Source organism: Uranotaenia lowii, chromosome 3 (genome assembly GCF_029784155.1).
Source record: "Uranotaenia lowii strain MFRU-FL chromosome 3, ASM2978415v1, whole genome shotgun sequence".
In the NCBI taxonomy this organism is placed as follows: domain Eukaryota; kingdom Metazoa; phylum Arthropoda; class Insecta; order Diptera; family Culicidae; genus Uranotaenia; species Uranotaenia lowii.
This window is the reverse complement of record NC_073693.1, coordinates 180,108,003-180,130,132: the sequence shown is the minus strand read 5'-3', so window position 1 is coordinate 180,130,132 and position 22,130 is coordinate 180,108,003. Positions and strand designations below refer to the sequence as shown.

Genomic DNA, 22,130 nt, shown 5'->3' with positions numbered 1-22,130 from the left:
AAAAAAAAACATTTAAAAAAAATGAAAAAAAAGTTTTATCAAAAAATAAACAAAGAAATAAAAAAAAATGAGTAAATTACGTTTAGAACAAAACAAAAAAGAAACTGTTTCTCCTTCTTCCGGGCTGCAATCGGCAGCAATGCTTCTCAGTATTTTTTGTTTTCCTAGTCATCAAAGAATTCAACATAAGAAAAGTATTGAAAATAATAAAACGATCTGTTAATCTAAGAAAAGTTAATAAAATAAACTATAATTTAACTGACGAACAATACCAATATATAATATAAATGGAAAAAAAGTCTACTGAGAATCATTCCAGGCGGAGTTAATAAATTAAACCTTCTTTACTTCTTTCACTAAGAGTTTTAATTCCCAGTTAAGCGCAAGCTAATGAATTTCGTGAGATTACAGGGATACCAACATATTCGAGCTGGTAGATTTTTTACTGAACAGTAAAACATCTTTTTACTTTTTGGTTATATTTAATTTTACACGAAAATTTATGTCAATTTTGTTATTTTGCTTTGAATACCAAAACTCGTCTACAGATAAAGCTAGCAGAAAGCATTCATGAGATAACATTTGCTGAGACATTGACAAAAATCTGATTCTGGTACAGTACTCCATGGGACCATGGGACCAAGGGGTGCGTCCGATTACCGAAAACTGTCCGATTTTCAGAGGTGGGCTTAAATTAATTGAAATGCACGTGTGGTTAAGTTAACGTGTGACAGTGAAATGAATTTTATTTTCTGATTTTACGACACGACGGGGGAATACACCTCATCGTAATCCAGACCTGGCCTCTGGGAACAGCCCTTGACTACGATACGAGCCTAGTACCGCTGAACAACTCCATCGGGTCCACGCTTCGTTTTGAAAACCTTCTTCTTGCGCTTCGCTTTCGGGATGTGACCACGCCTCTTCCAGCGTCTTGTTGTCCAAACACCTCGTCGGACATCGGTTGACGAAATAAGCGGCCGTCGCGACTGCCTCTGGCCAGTACTCCTTACCAAGCTTCGCATCGTTCAGCATGCACCGTGCTTTCTCCACCAGTGTACGGTTCATCCTCTCCGCGACGCCGTTTTGCTGCGGCGTGTATGGACAAGTCGTTAGATACCGAATACCCTCGCGCTCCAGAACCTTTCGGAAGCCTCGGTTTGCGTACTCCGTCCCGTTGTCGGTACGCAGGATCTTCATCTTCTTGCCGCTTTGTCGCTCAGCATTGGCCTTGAACTTCTGGAAATCCTCAAGCGCCTGGTTTTTGCGTTCGAGATAATAGACCACTACCTTCTTGCTCGCATCGTCAACAAACGTTGCAAAATAACGGCTGCCTCCAAACGATGACACCTCGATGGACCCACAGAGATCGGAGTGTACCAACTCCAACAGCTCCGTGGATCTTGATTCGCTGCTCGGAAACGAAAATCGTGCCAGCTTCCCTTTGAGACACGACTCACAATCAACGATCGTTTCATTTTGGAACTCCATACCGTTGGCCATTCACTTCATCTTCTTCAAGTTGCTCTCATTCAAATGGCCTAGACATCTGTGTCAAAGTTCGATGCTGTTCACCAAAAACGCTTTCTGCGGCCGACTAACTCGATACAGACCACCTTCTTCAGTTCCGGTGATGACTAGCCGCTCTCGTCCCAGATCTCGAACTTCTTGGCCATGAAAATCACCTTGTTACCTTTCTTGCAAATGGCGCTAAAAAGTTGGTTGCTAGGTCAGGAGTTTTCAACACGTTGGCAACGTCAACTCGTCCTTCGCCAGTTTCCATGCGAACCGTTTCCTTGGCGACAGCTTTCATGTTACCGTTGTTTGCTGTCCCAACATCGTGCTCCATGCCGGGTGCTTCATTTCTTGAAGACTGCTGATGAGGACCATCTCCTAGGACTCGATGTGTCCTTTCCGATTGCCGTGTTCGTTCAGGGCTTCGAGTGGTCATGCTTCAATCTTGATGTGACCAAAGAAAATTACTGTCTTCCGGTTTGGGTACCTGGGCCCATAACCAATCGAAATACACGTGTGGTTAAGTTAACGTGTGACAGTGGAATGAATTTTATTTTTGATTTTACGACACAGATTACTTAGATCTTAAATTAATTCAACGCCTTCTACAAAATTGCTTAAATATCAATATTTAAGTTTTGAAGACGCATTACAGGAGCGAGGTTTTTCTATTCGGTGACTCATTAAGGCACCAGTTGTCCGATTACAGAGCTGTGTGGCAGATTTCCGGAGAAAACGGAGAAATCAACCTTCAAAAACGTCGGATTACCGAACTTGTCCGATTTATGAGCGAGTTATGTATTTTGATTTGAACGATTCTGTTGCTCTATTTGATTTTCGGTAATTATTTTAAATTTTACCTTTCAATTTCTTACGTTACGTTACTGAAGTGAAAAACGTATCCCAAAAATAGTAAAAGTATACATTTTGGATTTTGTTGATTTTTTTTACTTATAATTACTCATGAACATACAGGCTGAATGGGCAGGATTCGAGGCATTCGCTGCTCTGCTACCATAAATAATATTTTTGCTTGTTTGTTGCATACCCAAAGGCGGTTAAAATTTGTGATGTTTCGATTTACGCGTTTGGGTAATTTGTCTGGCCTGCAAAATGAAACTGACTGACTTCTACATGTTAACCCGCAAGAAAAAAAAAACAAATTATTTTCTACCATTTCTTGGCGAGAACCCACAGATTAAAAGTGTGTTTTTTCACTTGAAAATGTATTGTTCTGAGCGACGCAACGGTTCTTTAGCGCCGATAAGAATTTTTAAGAGGATACTATGCAGCTTATCGTTTTATCTACAGGATATCGCTATGAAAACCCGGGAATGAATCTGCTCCCGCTTCTGGAACAGGAGAGCCGCTCCGTTTGCAGGAATATACATATGTACGTACCTACACAAATTTAATGCCATTCATAGCAAATTGTAGAATACAGATCACGACCTTAAACTCAAAGCAGTGAGAAGATTTTGGAAAAGGTGATAAGCCACGCCCTTTCTGAACAAATGAAACAATAACAATGAAACGTACGCAATGAAGTTATTCCGTAATAATGTTTAAAAAAAGATTTTTTATCAAATAAAGTAGTAAAAGTAATAAATTAAATTAAATTTGTAGGAACAGAAATTTCAACAGTAATGAATAAGCATGTTTCTAACATTCTTTTTCCTTTACAAAAATTCCTTTGCATAAATCTCAGTAAAGGTACATAAGTTTCTATATTCTCCCTTATTTCTGCTCGACAAGTGCATAGAAAAGAGAGCGAATCCTGTTTGTACAGCATGGTCGCAGTTGTCCCAATTCCAGAGCACACATGCGTAAATGCAACGTTCTCGCAGCATCCCAGCTGAAGATGAACCATTCGACGAGGAAAAGTTAAAGGATACTGGAGTACTGCTATTACGCTTCATGGACATTCAACGATAGTTCGTGTTCAGTGATTTCGAGTGATTGATATTAAAAATTGATCAAATTGATAATTTTTTCACTCCAATCTTTATGAAAGAGTCAAGTCCATAGAAGGCAATAGAAGAAATAACTTAAATCAGTCGAAACGGTGTTAATTTCTGCAGAATCAAAAAGTCGTGAAAAAACTGTGACCCGCCCAAAAATACACCTGAAAACAAAAAGGATTGAAAATAAAAATTTGCTTGATAATCGTAGTGAATTTAAACCACCTAAAATAATATTTAAGCCATTTTATTAGATGTTGTTTATTAGGTAACCAAAGAAAATTGTACTCAAAACTAACATCGAAGATTAATATGCCATGCATTTACCCATAGAAGAAAATTGCGCCATTCTCACGATACTATTGTGTGCTGAAATCTGGGACCACTAGAAATCTACATCAAGCCGTGCAGTCCAGTGTGAAAAACTTTTCAGTATATACATACATACATACATACTTACAGACATAAAAACGTACGTACTCGAGAAAAAGGCGAGCTGCAGATTTGCAAGTTAGTATAATCTTCAAGCACTTTTTTCTAATTAAAGTTCATGCAACTTAAAAAGAGCGGCCAAAGTTTCCATTTACAAAGGATTTTTTTTATATTACATTAGCAAGCAATCAATTGAGTAAGAACATGCTTTGTCAAACACCTGAATTTTCATTTCAACAAAAATATACTCATAGTTTTAAAAGAAATAGATTGATAGCAAAATTTATCGACAAATTTAGAATTCAGATTCCGTAATCCAATTCAAAAATACAGGGTAGAGCATGCTAAATTTAGATTGAAAATTAAGAATTTTTAATCAGAATTCAGATTCAATATTCAGAATAACAAAATATAAAACAAAATATGATAAAGAATGAAGATGTTTGAATACAAATTAAGTTTAATAAAAACTATAGATACACAATTCACATTCAGAATTCAAATGCGAAATAAAAATGCAAAATATAAATTCGAAAAACGCATTTAAGAATTTAAAATAAGAATTAAGACACCGGCTAAAGAATTCAGATTCAAAACTCAGATTCAGATTAGAACTCAGAATGCTCAATCAGAATTCAACACACTGATTCATAATTCTCATTTCCAATCCAGATTCAATTTTTAAAATTTATATTCTGATCAAAATTTATATGCCGAATTAAGAATTCAAACATTGAATTCCGATTTTGCTTTCTACTTCAAATTTACATTCAGAATTCAAATTTTGAACTCATATCCAGATTTCTGATTCAGGCCTATTAGATTAAAGGCCTTGTCGTGAAAATAAACGTGAAAAATCTTATTTCGACAATAACTCAACAACGTGACTAAACTAGATTTTGTAACATGGTGGACTCGATGGGGATTGGTTGAAAGATGGAAATCCAACTGGTCTTGTTGTTCAAAACATTCTAGAACTGTTTTTATTCCGATTTGTCCGGTTTTCACCGCGGAATTTTCATCATGGCGTGAAATGTTAATAATTCACAGCAGAATGTTGAATCCTGATTAAGCGTTCTGAATTCTAATCTGAATATGAGTTTTGAATCTGGATTCTGGAGTCGGTATCTTAATTCTAATTTCAAATTTTAAAACGCGTTTTCCGAATCTATATTTTGCATTTTTTTTCGCATTTGAATTCTGAATGTGAATTGTGTATCTATAGTTTGTATTTAAACTTAATTTGTATTCAAACATTTTCATTCTTTATTATAATTTGATTTTATTTCCGAATATAGGTTCGGAAAACGCATTTTAGTATTTTAAATTAGAATTAAGATACCGACTCCAGAATTCAGATTCAAAACTCATATGACCCATTCCAGCGTGACGTCACAACGTTTGCAAAACAATTTTTTGGTATATTGTATGTAAGTTTTACAGGTCATATCGCACATTCGTAAAATTGTACATTATAAGGTCAAAATTTAATTCTCTACAATTTGAAACCAAAAGTATTTGTATAGAATAAAAGGTTAACAAAATATAAGCAAAAGGAATCGTGTCGTCACAACGCGCCTCTTTTTCCACTTTTCAGTTTTTTTTACAACGCCGCATTTTTCTGCTCTTCTATTTGATCAAATTTTATGAAAATTTCAGGAAAGTATCGATTCATTACAACCAACAAATCGCTGTTTTTGATTTTTTCAAATTTTGATTTCAATTTATTTTAGAGCGATTCAGTTTCGTGACGTCACAACGCACCATTTTTTTTAAGCAGGGTTTTGCAAAGCGTTGTGACGTCACGAAATTTTATGGTTAGCTACATGAAATAAATCTAAGTATAATCTTAAAATGAATGCTTAATTTACTTAAAATGCTTAAAAACTTGATAAATAATGTGATTTGGTGATGGAATCGATCCATTTATTCCCAAAAATTAAAAGGAATTAAATCTCAAAGGACCATATTAGCAGATAAGGTTTGCAACACTGCTCACATCAATTTTATTTGAAGTTTTTTTGTGCGATCATGTGAATATTATTTAGGACAAAACTAAAATTAGGAAATATTTATTCGTAAAAGCGTTGAAATGTGTTTCTTAATAATTTTAATCTTTAATTGCAAAGGAAAAGAAAAATAAATGATAATTTCAAAGCCTTCGATCTTTTCAAAGATAGTTAATCGACACTAGAGTGCCTAAATCAGCCATCTGATGAAAATCTTATAATTTGCAAGCTTAAATAGATCCTAGGCCTAACACAAAGTCCAGTGCCAAATTTGTGGATTGGCCCACGGAAAAAGAGGGCACAATGAGCCTAAAATTTTTATGGAATTATGAGAAATTGGGTTTTGAAGGACATGAAAACCAACTTATGCACCAATTTCTGAAGTCCCTATCGGTTGATTTGCTTTAATTATAGTCATTGACAAAACTTTCATTATGACAAATAGTTTATCTCATGATCCCATTTCGACAATGGTTTTGTTAAAAAGGTTTTTGAGTTTCAAAAATTAGCTTCTGATGGGTCAAATATAAAAAAATACCTGAAAGATCGTTAATCGACGCTAATTTTGAACGTTATAGCTGTTTTATGATAACTTTAATCGAAACGCGTTCCTCAGATGAAATATTGTCATAATCAAAGCTTTAAAATACTCAAATTTAAAAAAAAATTAACCTTAATTTAAAAAAAACCCTAAATTATTGAAAAAAACCGGTTTTTTTATTATGCCGAACAAAATCTACATAATTACATACAAACTTCAGGTGCGTTACGCAACCCCTTTCCTTAGAATAATCTGACCCAAATTTTGCATGAGACCTTGAACATATTTGAATTTATTTAATTTTGTAACTCAGTTCAAAGTCTCTTTTGTGAGTTTTTATGTTAAAACGGGGTTCGATTTGGATTTTCTAGTGACATCCTTTGGGGTGGAAATTTCAATAAGGGCAGTTTTTTATTTAAATAATTTAATTAATTTCTATGAAAATCTTATGAATTTTTTAATAAAAAAAAAGTTAATCTATTAAGTTTACCATGTTCAAAGATTTTTTGAATCTCATTACATTTATTTCATGGAACTTATTTTGTTTGAACATAATGCCAGAAAGAAATAGAAGCTACTAGCGGTGTTTTTCATTCTAACATAGATATATGAAGAACTTGATCTTTTGCAAGATTTTTATTCAAATCACAGATAACTACCTGCTTTATGATTAACAAATATTCTTTTACAAAATCGATGAGGATTTCATTTGTTTGATAGTTTGTTTATTCCTGTATCAAGCGTTTTTAAGCGCTGTTTTATATGTTTTATTAGAAATGTTGAAAAACATGTGAATTAATGCAAAAAAAAAATCATTTTCTTTAAAAACTTGATAATAGAATTTGTTCATTGAAGCACATTGTTGTGTTGAACTAGTATTGAAGAAATACTATCATAGTGTTGAAGTAAAAAGTCTGGAACGATTTCGAAAAAAAGTAAATAAATTTTCGTGACGTCACAACGCATTCTTTGCCCGGGTGCAACTCACAACCTGCTAAACCGATTTTAAATCTAAAAATTGCATTAAATTCCACTCAAAAAATTTGAAGAAACCTCCAATTTTCGACAATATGTGAAATTTCAGTAAATCATAAATTTAAAAACAGTAGAATTTTCGTGACGTCACAACGCTTAAAAATAGATACCTTTATTTACGATTCTAGAGCGTAAACCTGCAGTGATCGTTATTAATCTTATATCATGCTTAAAAGATGGCTTTTCTACCATCATTTTGCAATAATTTTTTTTGACATAGCTAGATTTTTGATAAAGTTATGTTATAAATAAAGAATATTTGCAAAAACCAATTTAATTTCATACTAAAATTTTTAAATTTCAACGTTAACATACTCAATTCTATAAAAAGGTAGCTCAAAATCTTTTGATGGAAAATGACACTCAAGAAATAACCTTTCTAGTGCTATGTAATTTATTTTTAATTAATGTAAAATAAAAATCGGTTCTCCAGTTGAGGGGTGCTTGGAATGGGTCATATTCAGATTAGAATTCAGAATGCTTAATCAGGATTCAACATTCTGCTGTGAATTATTATCATTTCACGCCATGATGAAAATTCCGCGGTGAAAACCGGAGGAATCGAAATAAAAACAGTTCTAGAAGGTTTTGAACAACAAGACCAGTTGGATTTCCATCTTTCAACCAATCCCCATCGAGTCCACCATGTTACAAAATCTAGTTTAGTCAGGTTGTTGAGTTATTGATGAAATAAGATTTTTCACGTTCATTTTCGCGACAAGCGTCAATTGAATCTGGATTGGAAATGTGTCGTTTTGAGTTATTGACAAAATAAGATTTTTTTAAATTCATTCTCACGGGAAGAGTAAACCAGGCTTAAGAAGTGAGAATTCGATTTTAGGAATCGATTCCAAGATCGAAGTTAAGTTTCAGAATCCAGATTTCGAATACAGAATACAGCTTCAGATATATCAAGGCTCCATTGTCTAATAAAGTAGTACTTGCCTTGCAGTATGCGTACTTCGTTTATAATTTTTTTACACTATCTACTTTTCGCTTTTTCACTTTCAGATACATTTTGCCGAAACTATATAAGCAATATATAAAACAAACTTTAGTATGGACGGCGCCACTGTTAGCCCAATCCCTGAGGCCCCTCTTGCGATGATGGAAATCGAGAAAACACCACCAAGAAGCCCCAACAGCCATAATATGCCCCCACCGCCGAATGAAAAGTAAGTAATATGTTCATAATATGATCATAACAATGATAAAAAAAATTTAATTACTCTTACTGTATACATTTGAAGATTTTTAAAGTTCATTTTGTGTATAAAATTACTTTTATATAAATAAAAAATCGAGTTCTAGTTTCCATTTCAAAGAAAAACTAAAGTTTGAACGAAAAATAAATGTTTCTTTTTTGCAAATTGCGTGCATTCACCCTTCAATTAATGATATTTTATTTTTTCTTAAAAATCATTTTAAACAACCGGAAATAATGTATACATCAAAAACCAAATTAAAAAAAAAATTATTTAACTTTTTTATAAAAAAAAAACTGGTGCAAATTTGTTACTTCATTGGAACATAGGGTTGAATGCTTTTTTAATAAGGAAACCGTGACCAGGAATTTTCTTAGTTTTTGAGAATCCATTCAAATGCAGGATTTGAATTTGCGGTTGTTCCAAGGTGTCGTTGTTCGCGTTCTCGACATTAAAAATGAGTCGGTATCGTAATATGGGGTGAATCGGAACATGAATTGGAAAACTGGTAGGGATTCAAATATTACACAATATATTCATTATTTCTCCGGAATTTCATACCTCGATAAATGTGACTTGGAAACTCTACATGTTGAGCCGTTTTTAAAATTTAAGTGTTATGAACATAAATTTCCTGATGTAATGTTTCTGTATTTTATAAGATAATTACAAAAATTAACGTACACAGAATATTTTATTTTCAATGTTTTGAATAAGATTTCAATTTAATTCCTACTAGATTTCAGCTACAGAGTTTTGTTTTGAAGATTTTTTGTTAAGATGTAAATTTAATCTGCATTAAGTTGAAGATTTTTATTAACCTCCATCCGTCCCTGAATTTTATTTCCCGTTACAGTCCCTGACAATTTGACACTCCTGGCTAAAACCAATACATCTCTTTTTTCTCAACCGATTCTTACAAAGTTTATAGTTTTGGAAAGTTCGTAATGTAACTCAAATATATTTTTCAGACAATATTCAGCTTCAACACTTAAGTTTTTCGTTATTCATAGTCTAAGAAAAAAAATCACTTAGTGTCCAAAAAAGCTGAAGTTACAAGCAATACGTTAGAAATATATTTTTTTCGAAATTTAGTAAGATCATGAACACAAAAATGTAAAAAAAAGTGGTGGAAAACCGTACTTTTCAATCAATGAACCGTCAAAATTGTTTAAGTCACACCAGAAAATTTTTGAAAACGGCATTTGAAAGTTAACGTAATTTGGCACATTTTTACATTTTTAGATTGTCAAAATACAAAAAAAGGATTTTTCATGAATTTTCAAAGGTAGCTTTTTTTCGAACTTTTTGTTCTTTGGTTCAACTTGGCACTGGATTTTGAGTATATTAACGTGAAATTTCCGTAATAATTTTTAGAAAAGTATCGCAGCGCTTATAACCCCACCCTAGAATCGGTATGAAATTGGCTTTTTGATGAATATATATTTATTGCCGAAATCTTAAGTTAATATACTAAAAATCCAGTGCAGAGTTGTATTTCAGTGCAAGAAAATCGGAAAAAATTTGCAAATTGACAAAAAATTTGAAAAACAGCTTTGAAAATTTTTCAAAAATCCTGTTTTCCTATTTTGACAATCTAAAAACGCAATAATGTGCCAAATTACGTAAACTTTTCAATATTTTCAAAAAATATATTCTTATGTGCAACGTATAGCTTCTAACTTCAGCTTTTTTGGACACTAAGTGATTTTTTTAGCATTCCGTAGCTGATCTACAGTCTTTTTCCGAAGCATGTTTTATCGTATTTTTTCTAAGGCTTCGAACGAAAAACTGAAGTGTGAATATTGTCTAAGAAACATATTTGAAAAAAGTAATCGAAGTTAGTAAAAACGGTTGAAAAACAAGAGAGATATAGCGGTTTGAAGCGAGGAATGTCAAATTGACACTCAAGGTCTGATTAGGGAGCTTTTTTTCCTGGACTTTCAGGGTGCTTCCATAAAAGAAGTAATGCTGCAAAATTAAAGATTTCAAGAATTCATTGAGGGTTCCGAAGAAATTGTATTTTTTTGGATGCTCCCGAATAAAGTTACAAGCCGCCAGTTATCTAAGAAATTTAAAAAAAGGTTTTTTTTTTATTAGAAAAAGTTTTCTTGATCTCTTGAGTTAAACAAAAGTATACTATTACTATAGGGTTGTAGACAAACATTTAGAATTCTCTTCATCTATGACTTTAAAACTGAGAGATAAAAAGTATATGGCAAAAAAGTCAACCTACCTTTTATCTTTCGACTTTGCTTGATTTTTTAAAAAGGTGAAGCGTCACTGAATGAATGATCAAGGATCCTTAAATAATGGATCAAATCTCTTTTAACTAGAAAAAAACACAAACACACACACGCTCTCAAAAAGCTTCTTATTTTTGTACCGGATCAAATATCGTTTCAATTTTCTGAGCATAGAAATTTGAAATGACATGCTTTCAGAATCTGTAAAAGACGGCGAGCTTCTATATTTTCCAAAAAAAGTTCTGATGAGTATAAGAAATTGGGATCTGATTACACGATAATTACAGTGTTGCAACAGTTAAACTCTATCGCGATAAGAAAAAATGTTCCCCATTTTTAAACACCCGATTTTGTTCACCCCGCGAAACTGGACTAATTAATTGAGAAACTCAATCGTAATTTAAAAATCGTAAAATAACAAAAATGCGTTTATTTAAGCTTCCGCCATTTCTAATGTAAATGTGTTGCGCTTAGCAGATATTTTCTTGTTTTTCCAATCCCAGCTCATATTGTTTTTTCTACCGATACTTTTTTTCGAAGAAATGTTAAGGTTGGTGCCTAAATCCAGGGGTACAATATATGAATTTGCGATTTGCGATACGGCCAAACCTTAGTAATCCTTCTCGTGCCCCTTTTTACATTACTAAATAAACGTATTTCCCAATTAACTTATAATTAGTCTTTCAAAGTATGTTTTGTCACCGTTTGAAGCAGTTTAAATCAATCTCTTTATTCACGAAAATCACGTTGAAAGTATTCTTAACAATATACCAAACTTGCAGACATGGTACATTACTAATTTTATTTTTTCCAAACCACACTTGTCATAGTTTGACATTAAGCAATGATAAAGCAATAATAAAAAAGGAATCCAAATTTTCAATAAATTGGAACAAATCGGACAAAAGCTTGCATGCAATAAACTTGCATACAACCTACATCGTGCAACATAAAAAATCGAGCTATTTTAGATCGTAAATTTGGAAAAATCTCGAATTCATAAGCTGATACAATTCCCATTCCCTACAATTTGACTTTCGCTCTTCCAAATGTTTGAATTTTCGAAAAATTTATCAAATTTTAAAAAATACCTTGAACTCTAAACTATATTTATTTTCCCCTTCTGGATTTTCGGAAAAATCGAAGGGTGGAGGGGGGGAGGTGACAAAAGAAGAAAATGAAATTTGTACCGGCCTAATATCCTTAATTATATTCCAACTTGTTTTTATTATATATGTGATTCCCTTTTTTAGTAAAGCTATCATTGACACTGACATGGCGGTATTTGATAAGTTTATGTTCTAATTGCAAAGATCATATCCATATTGTTGAGGTATTGAAAACTAATCATCATTCATGATCATCATCATGCATCGCTTCCGAACTGCCGTTGCGCTCTTTTGGAAAGTTTCGTGAGCCGTTCACTGGACATCGCCACCGCATTGCCCTTTGAGGAAGCACTCGAATCACATTCTTCGAGACCAGACCAACCATTGAAGATCTCAATTGTCGATGATATTAGATCAATTTATTTAATAAAACCCAACCTTATTCAGGCAGCCATCAGGAAAACATCGCACCGTTTATAAAAGCAAATTTTCTCTTGCTCGCAATGTGCGCTTAGCGCATGCAACACAGGAAGAAAAAAAAACGAATCTAAAGAGCGGCATCATCTCAGCAAAGTGGATGCTGTGTGGAACGAATACCTACATGAATGAAACGAGATCTTATGATAAAACACTTGGGCTGATTAGTTAACGTTGAACTTCGGTCGAACTCACAATGCGTTGTCGGAGAGAGTATTATCATTAAAGATCCATAGTTTGTGTACATAGGCTGGTAGTAGCATACCTTTTTCTAGTGAAAGTGATAATATTAGAAGCGAGTTGAACGAAAATACTCAAACACCTGTGCGCTAGTCAGCTTTACTTCACAAATGCCTAGGAATACGAATTGCGCCACGTAAGATATTCGGAATATTTAAATTGATAAAACTGTCGCGGTTCGGTACAAAAGGAAATGTGATATATAGATACATACATCATTAGGTCCTATTAAAATCCAACGGTTGGCAGCTTCCTACTGCAGAAGAGAAAAATGCAGTAGAGAAAGGTTCATTAAGTGTTAGGTCCATCAGTCGAGACTATATTGCTTTACCAGAATCACTTTCATTGATTCTTACTGGGGATGTTGATGGCTTTTAAAACTTCAAAAACAAAAATAACAACAAGTGTCTAAGTACGCACGAAGATACAAGTTCAACAAATTTGCAAGTATGAACAAATAGATACCTAGATAGAAATGAAAAGTGAATGTACAACAGTATAAATATATGTACAACAAAACCAAACAATATACGAAAGTATGTTTTGTTTATTTATTTGTAAACATTTTGATGAACATAATTATGTTTTCCACCGTCCGCTATTATGCAATCTTGTTTTTTTCGCTTCTTCAATTAAGATACTCAAGATACTGGCGAGTTTCCGCTTTCTATGAGTCGCGAATCAGGTGGCAGACACATTTGCGTAGTTTACAATTGTTAGTAGTAGATACACCTAGGTACATACTTGACACCGAGCAGCAATGCTCTGGCGAAATTTGCTATGATTTTGATCAGCCAATCCTGTTTGCAGCGCGCATCACGTTCACGTCCGTTGACTATCATAAACCTAGCATAACCAACCGGTTTATTTAGCTAACTGTAGGAACTATCTATTTAGCTGAGAGAGCATTTCGATGCCGTTTTCGCAACATGCAAAATTTTATCAAAATAATTCAGTGTCAGAAGTTGTAGCATATACAAGGAGTGAACAATTTTTCAATTAAAATTGAAACAAAAACATCAAAATGGGTTTTAAGCTAATTTATTTAAATTTAGAATTTCGCGGGAAATGTGTACTCAGCTAGACCAAGCTGAACCATCAAGCTTTTGTGTGAAAAATTAAAATTTACACTGTATTGCGATCTCACTTTATATATGGCAAGGATATGGCTTTTTTATACCTCAAATAATTCTTTCAAATTTTATTTGAATAGCAATAGACATTTGTGTAAAAAAACTGATACCTAATCAAAACTCTGATTTCAGATTCCAAGTTCAGTCACAGCGTGGGTAACAGATACGGGATTAAAAATCCGACAATCCAGTTCAATAATTATAAAAAATGGTTTTCAAATAAACACATTTAATTCAACATTCACAGAATTCTTTGGAATTATATTAGTTGGTGTTTAAATTAAAAAAAAAAAATACATTAAGCTTTCGAGATTTTTTTTGTATGGGTTTATGAATGAGCTATCTAGCTGATCCGGGAAGAAAACCAGCTGGGGACAGAAGAGAAAAATTTACATGAGAGTAGGAAAGCTTAAAGTAGATAAGCGGCAACAGAGCTCTAAAGTTCTGGACAACGTTAAGATAGTGCTCGACGGAAGGGGACAATTGGGCCCTACTTGAGCTTCGAAATAACCCGACTTCCAATTCAACCGAGCAGTACAGTTACAATACGGTAGCAAAAGTTATCATTTAATGAAAACAAAATGATCATGAGAAAGTATTTTTTAAGTTTTCGAATCTCATAGAAAATTTAAAAAATGGAGCAATAGATGTACCAATTTTTACATTTTTCGATGCCCTGGGAAACTTTACTCAGTTGACGAATTGGCTTTATGATATCACCAACAAACTATATATTGCTTTTATTATCCTATTCCAACACTGTTGATTTAAAAATATTTTTCGGACAATCACCATTTTTTTTCGAATAAATATTGTTATATTTCAGTTACTAGTCTGGGCTAAAATGCATCAAAATGCAAATCAAAGATTCGCCTTTTAAATCTCATTTCTATATGCTGGAATATGATTGTTTTGCATCAGGCGTATTGGGCGGTTAAGGGAAGTACAAACGGTTTGACCCAGCGGAGAAATAAAAATGGAAATTTATTTTCTTCTATTTAATGACGTTACTTTTCATAGCTTACTTATCTTCTTACACTCTTTTATAAGCAATTAATTCCATTATGTTCCGGAACCTTTCAAGCTTCGAGCCCATCAGTGCTTCCTAATGTTCGACAGTTTTATGAATCCTTTTTCTTGTGACTCCTCCACAAAACGGTACCGGATATTCAAATCGTTTTGTTCGGTGAACTTGATATAGACCACCGACATTCATACCAGACGCGATCCTCGTTTCATGACTCCGAAACAAAGCAACCATTAGCCATAAACGTCATCACCAAATTTCTGTCACAAATCTTGCCGACAGACAAAACGTTCGTGGCTAAACCAGGAACAGGTTAAACTTCCTTTGCTTCAATTGGACCTTCTTTGAGTCGTAAGTAGACGGAACCTCTCGCCACTGCTTTCACACTTTTTTGCTTAACAAATTCTTCCATGGACCTTGCATGCGACACGTTGGCTATCGTCCTTCTTGGAAAATCTATTCCTGCTTCAACGCCGTTTGGGTTTCACTTGCTGCATGATGATATTCGGCTCGTATATCTTGCATTTTAAAGTGTTGCAAAATCTTCATTTTGCGTAAGCGCCATACCAGAAGCTTCCAGATTCATAATTATGGACTCATAATGGTCTTGCGAGCCCATCAGTAGTAAAGCCGCCAGCCAAGAATCGTCCACTTCGGATCCAATTCCTGCCAGCTTGTGCGCCGTTGACATAAGCTGGCCAAAGTACAATTCAACGCTGCAGACGTATTGACGTCAACTGACGCAGAAAACTAATCTTTCGCGTTAAACCGTTATCCTCAAAGGATCCTTGAGGCGCACCCAAGCTTCTTTCGAGGTTTTGACATCCATCTAAAGGCTGGATTGTTGGATTCCAAGCTCAGGCATAATGTTGCCAAAGCTCGAAGACTAGTTTTTTCATCCACGGCTTGATCCTCTTTCGGTTCCACGGTGTGCCAGGACTCATCATGGATTAGCGTCATCTTCATGGCGAACGTCCAGGTTGCGTAATTTTCTCGCCCACGAAGTCTCGGTGGTAGTGCGATTCCAGAGACTTTTCCACCAGATGCAGACACTCTTCTTCCGCTTTCGTTCAATGCGTTGCTTCCGTTAAACATCTTGAAACAGTTCTGATGATCCTTTTCGATTCGGATGGATTGGGCCCTTAACGTATTGAGCGGTTTATAGAAATACAACCGGTTTGGTACAGCAAAGAACAAAGAATGATTTTTTTTTTCCTATTTAATGACATCACTTCTGTGACATTACCTCTGATTCATAAGCCTACTTATCTCACAAGGCATTTGTTGATTTCAAAAGTTCACCCATCCAAACATTATTTTTATGATTTCAGCTAGTTACATTTTTTGTAGTATTTTTGTACCCCTAAATGTATGCAGCACCAGCCTATTGAAAGTATCAACTTTTATAACGGCTAATTGTGATACTGTCATTTTTCTGCAGAAGGGAGGGAAAGTGTTTCAACTCCCACTCATCTTATCAAAATGGATCATTAAACATTGGACATCTCTGAATCTATCGCTGAATTTAAACTAAATAAAAATTGTCCAGCACCTCTTCTAAATTAGGTCATATTATGAAACCACGTTTAATAAGATTGTGTGTAACGACACTGCCAGGAAAATGATAGTTTCATCCATCATTTTCACAAACACAGCCGTTAACCCATTACAACGGAAACTTTAAACAAATATTTTAAAATTTTGTTTTCAAATGTTGATTGGAAATTCAATACGCGAAAATAACGTGAAATTGGGAATCAAGAATTTAGAATCTAGATTATTTAATAAAGTAAAATTTAAATTCTGAATTCAGAATCTGAAATCTGAATCTAAATCCTGAATTTAGAACCTACATTAATAAATTCTGATTTTGAATTTGAATTCAGAATCTGAAATCTGAATCTGAATTGGGATTCTGAATCTGAGTTCTGAACCTGAACTCTAAAATGGAATTCTTAATCTGAATACTGTATCTCAATACTGAATCTGAACTTTGAATCTAAATTCTAAATCTGAATTCTTAACCTGAACTTTTGATAAGTGAAATATTCGTACTGTGGAGAAATGACTGCTATGGCTAAAATCCTGTTTAAATAAGGAAAATTAGAAAAAGAATTAAAACTGGAACTCTGAATCTGTATTCTGGATCTGAACACTAAATCTGAAGTCTGGATCTGAACACTAAATCTGAAGTCTGGATTCGAGATCCACAACTTAATTTTTTTTTTGTTAAATCATTAAAAACTGCATCAGAGTTCCATCAATTAACCCCGATGTGATTCGATACAACACGGACTTTTAAATTGCTTAACATTTTTAAGAATAACCCATCATTCTTGTCAACTGATGCAGCAAATGACATGTCGTGTGTTATTCACCTAAGTATTGCTATTTATGACCTCACACAGTGAGAAGGTCAATTAAGCCTCTCTGAAATAAATTTAATTCTTTGCAATTAGCATTGTTCTTTCGCGGCGCGTTCACTACCTAGTAGACTAGATTCTGGTTTGGGGACTCTGTCGAGAAGCGCATTTAAGTCTGTCAAATCAACCTGCCAAACACTAGACTTTTTAAATGGTAGACCGGAAAGCCTCGTTTGTACGGAATTGGTGAAACAAACACTTTTTTTTACAATGTCAAGTGGGAAGGAAACGCTATATAGTCGTTTTGAAAAAATGAGTTCTACTTTAATGGCAACCCTTTAAAAGCGATGTTTTTGGCTAACACGGATTTTTTTTAAAGTCTTTCAACGAAGAATCGAATTTCAAGAATGAAAAGGTTGAAAAGAATGAAAAGGTTTGATCCATGTTATGAGAAAATTTTTTTTAAATTGGTGCTACTATTCTTTATTGCTTAAAATTGAAAAATATATAACAACGATATCTAATAGTGAGAAATTTTTTTTTGAAAATCGCTGTCTTTGCTGCTGCTTTGTTATACTTTGCTCAGTTATTAAATGTGATTCATTAAATATTTTTCTGTGCGCATTTTTAAGATTGAGAAATGACAGAAACATTCATCATTTTCTGCAGTTTTTGGAAAATTTTGTCAAAGAATTAAGAAAGCATTTAAAGTGGCGAGATAGAATTTTATAAGGGGATTTATGAAAATTTTATACCGATGGGAATTGCTATTTTTAAAGTAAAATGACTCAATTTGCTGATGTTTGGCATTACTTTTCAATGAAATATAGTAGTATCACAGAAAACCGCCACAAATTTTTCGGGTAAAATCACAGAATTACATATATAGCTATTTAAAGTGGCAGTGACGAAATTTTTCAGAGCAATTTTTGAGTAAATCGTGTATAAAATTTACGTATGATTGCAAATAAAACAAAAATTTATATTTATAGATTTAGAATTTAAATCACTACAATTGATATTGAGAGTTTTTTTCTTGATGAAATGGTAATTGATATAAGAGTGAATGAAGTCTTGACGTCACAACGTGCCATTTATTGATTTTTTTTCTGAAAAATTCGAAGCTATATTTGTGTTTTGAGTGAGGTTTTAAGAATAGCATCACTTGAATCTGATCGTTTCGTTTAATTTTTTAACAATTCATTTTTAATAAGAAAGTATTTTTAGCAATGCTATCAGATAACGATTTATGCTTGATAAATAACAACAAAATAATATCATAAGAATTAATCATATAAACTGTTTCATTTGAGTTTTGTTCGATAATTGTTATTACACAACAAAGATGCGAGAAAATTTGTTAACATACTTGATATGGTTTTAACACTAAACCTACCGACACTTTGTATATACCTATTTATACCGCGATAGGTCGAATGACGGCAAACACTTTTTCCGCTAAAATTCTCTGGTTTCTCAGCAGATTTCTACAAAATTTATAGTTTTGGAAAACTTGTAATCCTAATATAATTCTTAGACAAAATCGAGCCACAATTATTTTTATCAAAGTTATTCAAAGTCGAAGAAAAAAAAAATCGGAAAACATGTTTTGGGAAAAAGACAATAAATCAGCTATAGGAAGCTCGTTTTTTTTCACTTGGTGCATAAGAAAGCTGAAGTTGAAAGTTATATGATGCACATGTGAAAATGTTGTTTTATTTCTTTTTTTTAAATCATGGCCACAAAAAATGTTGAGAAGTTTTGTTAAAAAATAGGTACTATTTATTTAATCAATCACCCGCCAAAGCTGTTAGAGTCAAAGTAGAAAAAGGTGACGTAATTTGACACATTTTGGAATCTTTAGATTCTCAAAATATGAAACACAGATTTTTTTCAAGGAATATTTAAAGAAGGTAGTGCCAAGGCAGCTGTATTGGTACAGGCTGATACGTCACAATCACGAAAAATCTGTTAATGTACTAGGAAAATTTTCTTTTTCGATGATAATTCGAAGAATATGCTGGAAACTTTCCACTTTGAAAACATGTTATTGTAGAAGGATTCTTGCTCTTCAAGATGGGTACAAAAAAAGTTGCATTATCGAATAATTTTTATATAAAATAGACCATTGAATTTCGAAAAAATGGTGGATTTTCACCACTGAAATTTGATAAACTTTAAAACTGGTTCAAAGTTTTCCATGAAAATGTTCAAGTCAGTGCAGTTTAAGCTCCTCATTACAATAAAGTGATAAAAACACAATTTTTTATTCAAAACCACAATCTTTTAATTGTTCTACGTAAAATTGTATATGGTAAACGTGTTGGATAAAAATCATGACAATCAGTTGAACACCCAATATCTACCAGCTAGACCTTTTTCAAGTTGATATTTTTTTCATTTTTGCACGTTTTAGTTTCGAAGCGACATTGCATTCATTAATAAATTAAGAAAAAAAACCATAATGCAATCTTCAAAGGACCAAAAAACTCCATTGCATAGTGAAATAGAGGCCCTATAACAAAATTAAAATGAAATTAGAATTCGATTTCATTCTAAAACGTGTTTTTCTTCGAAATTCCTACCATTCTCACATAAATTTTCGATACAATCGTTTTTGTGACGTCACAAAAAAAATCCAATATGGCTCTCGACATTACCTTATTTAAATATTCCTTGGATTTTTTTACGACTTTTGAAAGGTTGCGTTATTTCTTACTTTTTATCAATCTGTCTTTTTTGAGACTATTCGACTCTGCACTGGATTTCGAGTATGTAAACGCACAATTAGGCACAATTTTCCCGTTTGATTGGATAACGTGCCGCTTTTAAGCCTACTCCTTTTCTGAAGGCAATGAAAAGTAGTCATGCAATACCTCGTTTGACACCCAGCAGTGATGTCAATTTAATTTATTATTTTTCAGTGCCAAAAAGACATACCTTCATTAGCACCTAATAACTTTTTTGTCTAAAAAGATACGAAGTTACGGTCTTCGACAGAGTTGCCCACATGCCCACATAAATTTTGCAGGAATCCCCAAATATTTTCTAGCTTTTCAATTGGAAGCTTTTAGCCTTTGAAATCTTTCAATTAAAAAGTGTATTCAGTTATTTTAGTCTGCAGCATTGAGCATTCATCTAACAAAAGCATTCTATCTTTTAACAGGCGCTACGATGAAGACGATGAAAGAATTTGGAACTGCGGAGCGTGGTTCGAGTACATATTAGTCGTAGTGGTATCTTCGATTTTGCTCATTGCCGCTTCAATATTAACCGTGTTTTGGATAATATACTACCGCAAAGGGTTCAACATGGATGATCCGAAGCTGCAGTTCAATCTGCATCCGGTATTGATGGTTGGCGGTTATATAACACTTTCCGGATTCTGTAAGCATTCCATATCAATAACAGAAGGGACATAGCATTACGTTGTGTGCATAATGTCACTGCATAATAATCTCTAATGTTATACCTTCTTGTCTAGAACAAGCTTAATCGTATTTCTCATTTCCTCATTAATGTTGATATATGATCATTTAATTGTAGCTATTTTGCTGTACCGAATCTGTCGCTGCTGCTCTCATTTGATCGTCAAACTGTGCCACACATTTTTCCATGCTTGCTCAATTCCGTGCATCGTAATTGGATTCTTGGTGGTGTGGGACTCTCACAATCAAGTGCAAACTCCGCATTTTCACTCACTTCATTCATGGCTGGGTTGTATCACCATGGGATTATTCGGATTACAGTTCATTATGGGATTTTTCAGGTTGATTAACAATATATTTCCTCCGAAAAATAACCTTTAACTAATCGAAACGTTCTTTCCAGTTTTCTCATCTTGCTGTGCTGTGAAAATGCTACATACAAATTTCGATCAACAATGGTGCCAATCCATGCGAGCTTTGGAGTTGTTACCTTCATGTTGGCAGTTGCTACCAGCGTAACAGGATTAACCCAAAAAGCAATTTTCGAACTCGGGTAAGTAGACAAAGTTTACGTAAGAATAACAACCTTCATGTTGGTGGAGGATTTCAGCTGTTGACATTATGTAATATTTGAATTTTGTATACAATTTAAAAGAATTTGTCTGATCAAAAAAAATATTAGAAATAAACATTGAAGATTTGTCATTCAATTTTCAAAAATATTCACAAAATGTTTTCATATTTCCAGAGACAGCTATACACAAACAATAGAGGAGGGAATAATCATCAATTCAATCGGAATTGTATTAACCGGTCTCGGTATCATCATCCCATTTGCCGTTAGACGTTCTAACTCACCAGCGAATTTCATGGTTTACGTTACTGATCGTATATAAAATGAATGAAATATTTCTTAGTGTTAAATTTAAGATTGCTAGTACAACTCGAAATAAAATACTTAAAATAAGCTTGGACTGACTGTTTTTATTCATTTATAAATGGCTGCTTTTTTCTGTTTGACAGAATTTCATCCATCTAGGTAATGTGTACAGATGACAAATGCAAGCAGATGTAACCGGACACGTTTAAAAATTGGAAAACTTTTCTCACTTGTTCAAACTATTGAAAACCTCTCAATCTAGTCATTTGAAGTTAACAAATGTCATTTAACCCCCTCCGGTACGTTTAATGTTAAATCTTTAATATTTAAATCTCAACAACATCCTTAAGCGATGACAGAAATCGTTTTGTTTTTACACTATTAAATTTTCTGAAAATAGAGGAATTCACTTCTTTCGAAGCATTCTCGGAAACTCTGAAACTAAATCTTGAGATCCAAATTCAAGATGAAAAAATCTTTTAAAATATAATAAAAGCATCAAAATGATTTGTGTAATAGATCTTGTACA

The 22,130-nt window shown here is 33.5% G+C and overlaps 1 protein-coding gene across 3 annotated transcripts; it reads left to right on the top strand.

The window, feature by feature from the left end:
• Positions 1 to 3,376: 3,376 nt before the first annotated feature.
• Positions 3,377 to 21,688, top strand: LOC129757993 (uncharacterized). Of its 3 annotated transcripts, none has more exons than XM_055755412.1 (7): positions 3,377 to 3,744; positions 3,813 to 3,986; positions 8,505 to 8,668; positions 20,460 to 20,680; positions 20,840 to 21,062; positions 21,125 to 21,274; positions 21,470 to 21,688. In XM_055755412.1, exons 3-7 carry the CDS (start codon positions 8,553 to 8,555, stop codon positions 21,615 to 21,617), a joined length of 858 nt encoding a protein of 285 aa, XP_055611387.1. In that variant the 5' UTR covers positions 3,377 to 3,744; positions 3,813 to 3,986; positions 8,505 to 8,552; the 3' UTR covers positions 21,618 to 21,688. The 3 variants fall into 3 exon arrangements, with proteins under 3 accessions (XP_055611387.1, XP_055611386.1, XP_055611388.1); XM_055755411.1 differs by having other exon boundaries at positions 3,810 to 3,986; XM_055755413.1 differs by lacking the exons at positions 3,377 to 3,744; positions 3,813 to 3,986; positions 8,505 to 8,668 and adding an exon at positions 12,693 to 12,906.
• The last annotated feature ends 442 nt before the right edge of the window (positions 21,689 to 22,130 follow it).

Excerpts from the sequence above, each read along its gene's own strand:
- LOC129757993 (XM_055755412.1), top strand. The coding sequence starts at position 8,553 with ATGGACGGCGCCACTGTTAGCCCAATCCCTGAGGCCCCTCTTGCGATG. Across the intron at positions 8,669-20,459 it reads CCCCCACCGCCGAATGAAAA|GCGCTACGATGAAGACGATG; the intron begins GTAAGTAATATG and ends ATCTTTTAACAG. Across the intron at positions 21,063-21,124 it reads TTCATTATGGGATTTTTCAG|TTTTCTCATCTTGCTGTGCT; the intron begins GTTGATTAACAA and ends CGTTCTTTCCAG.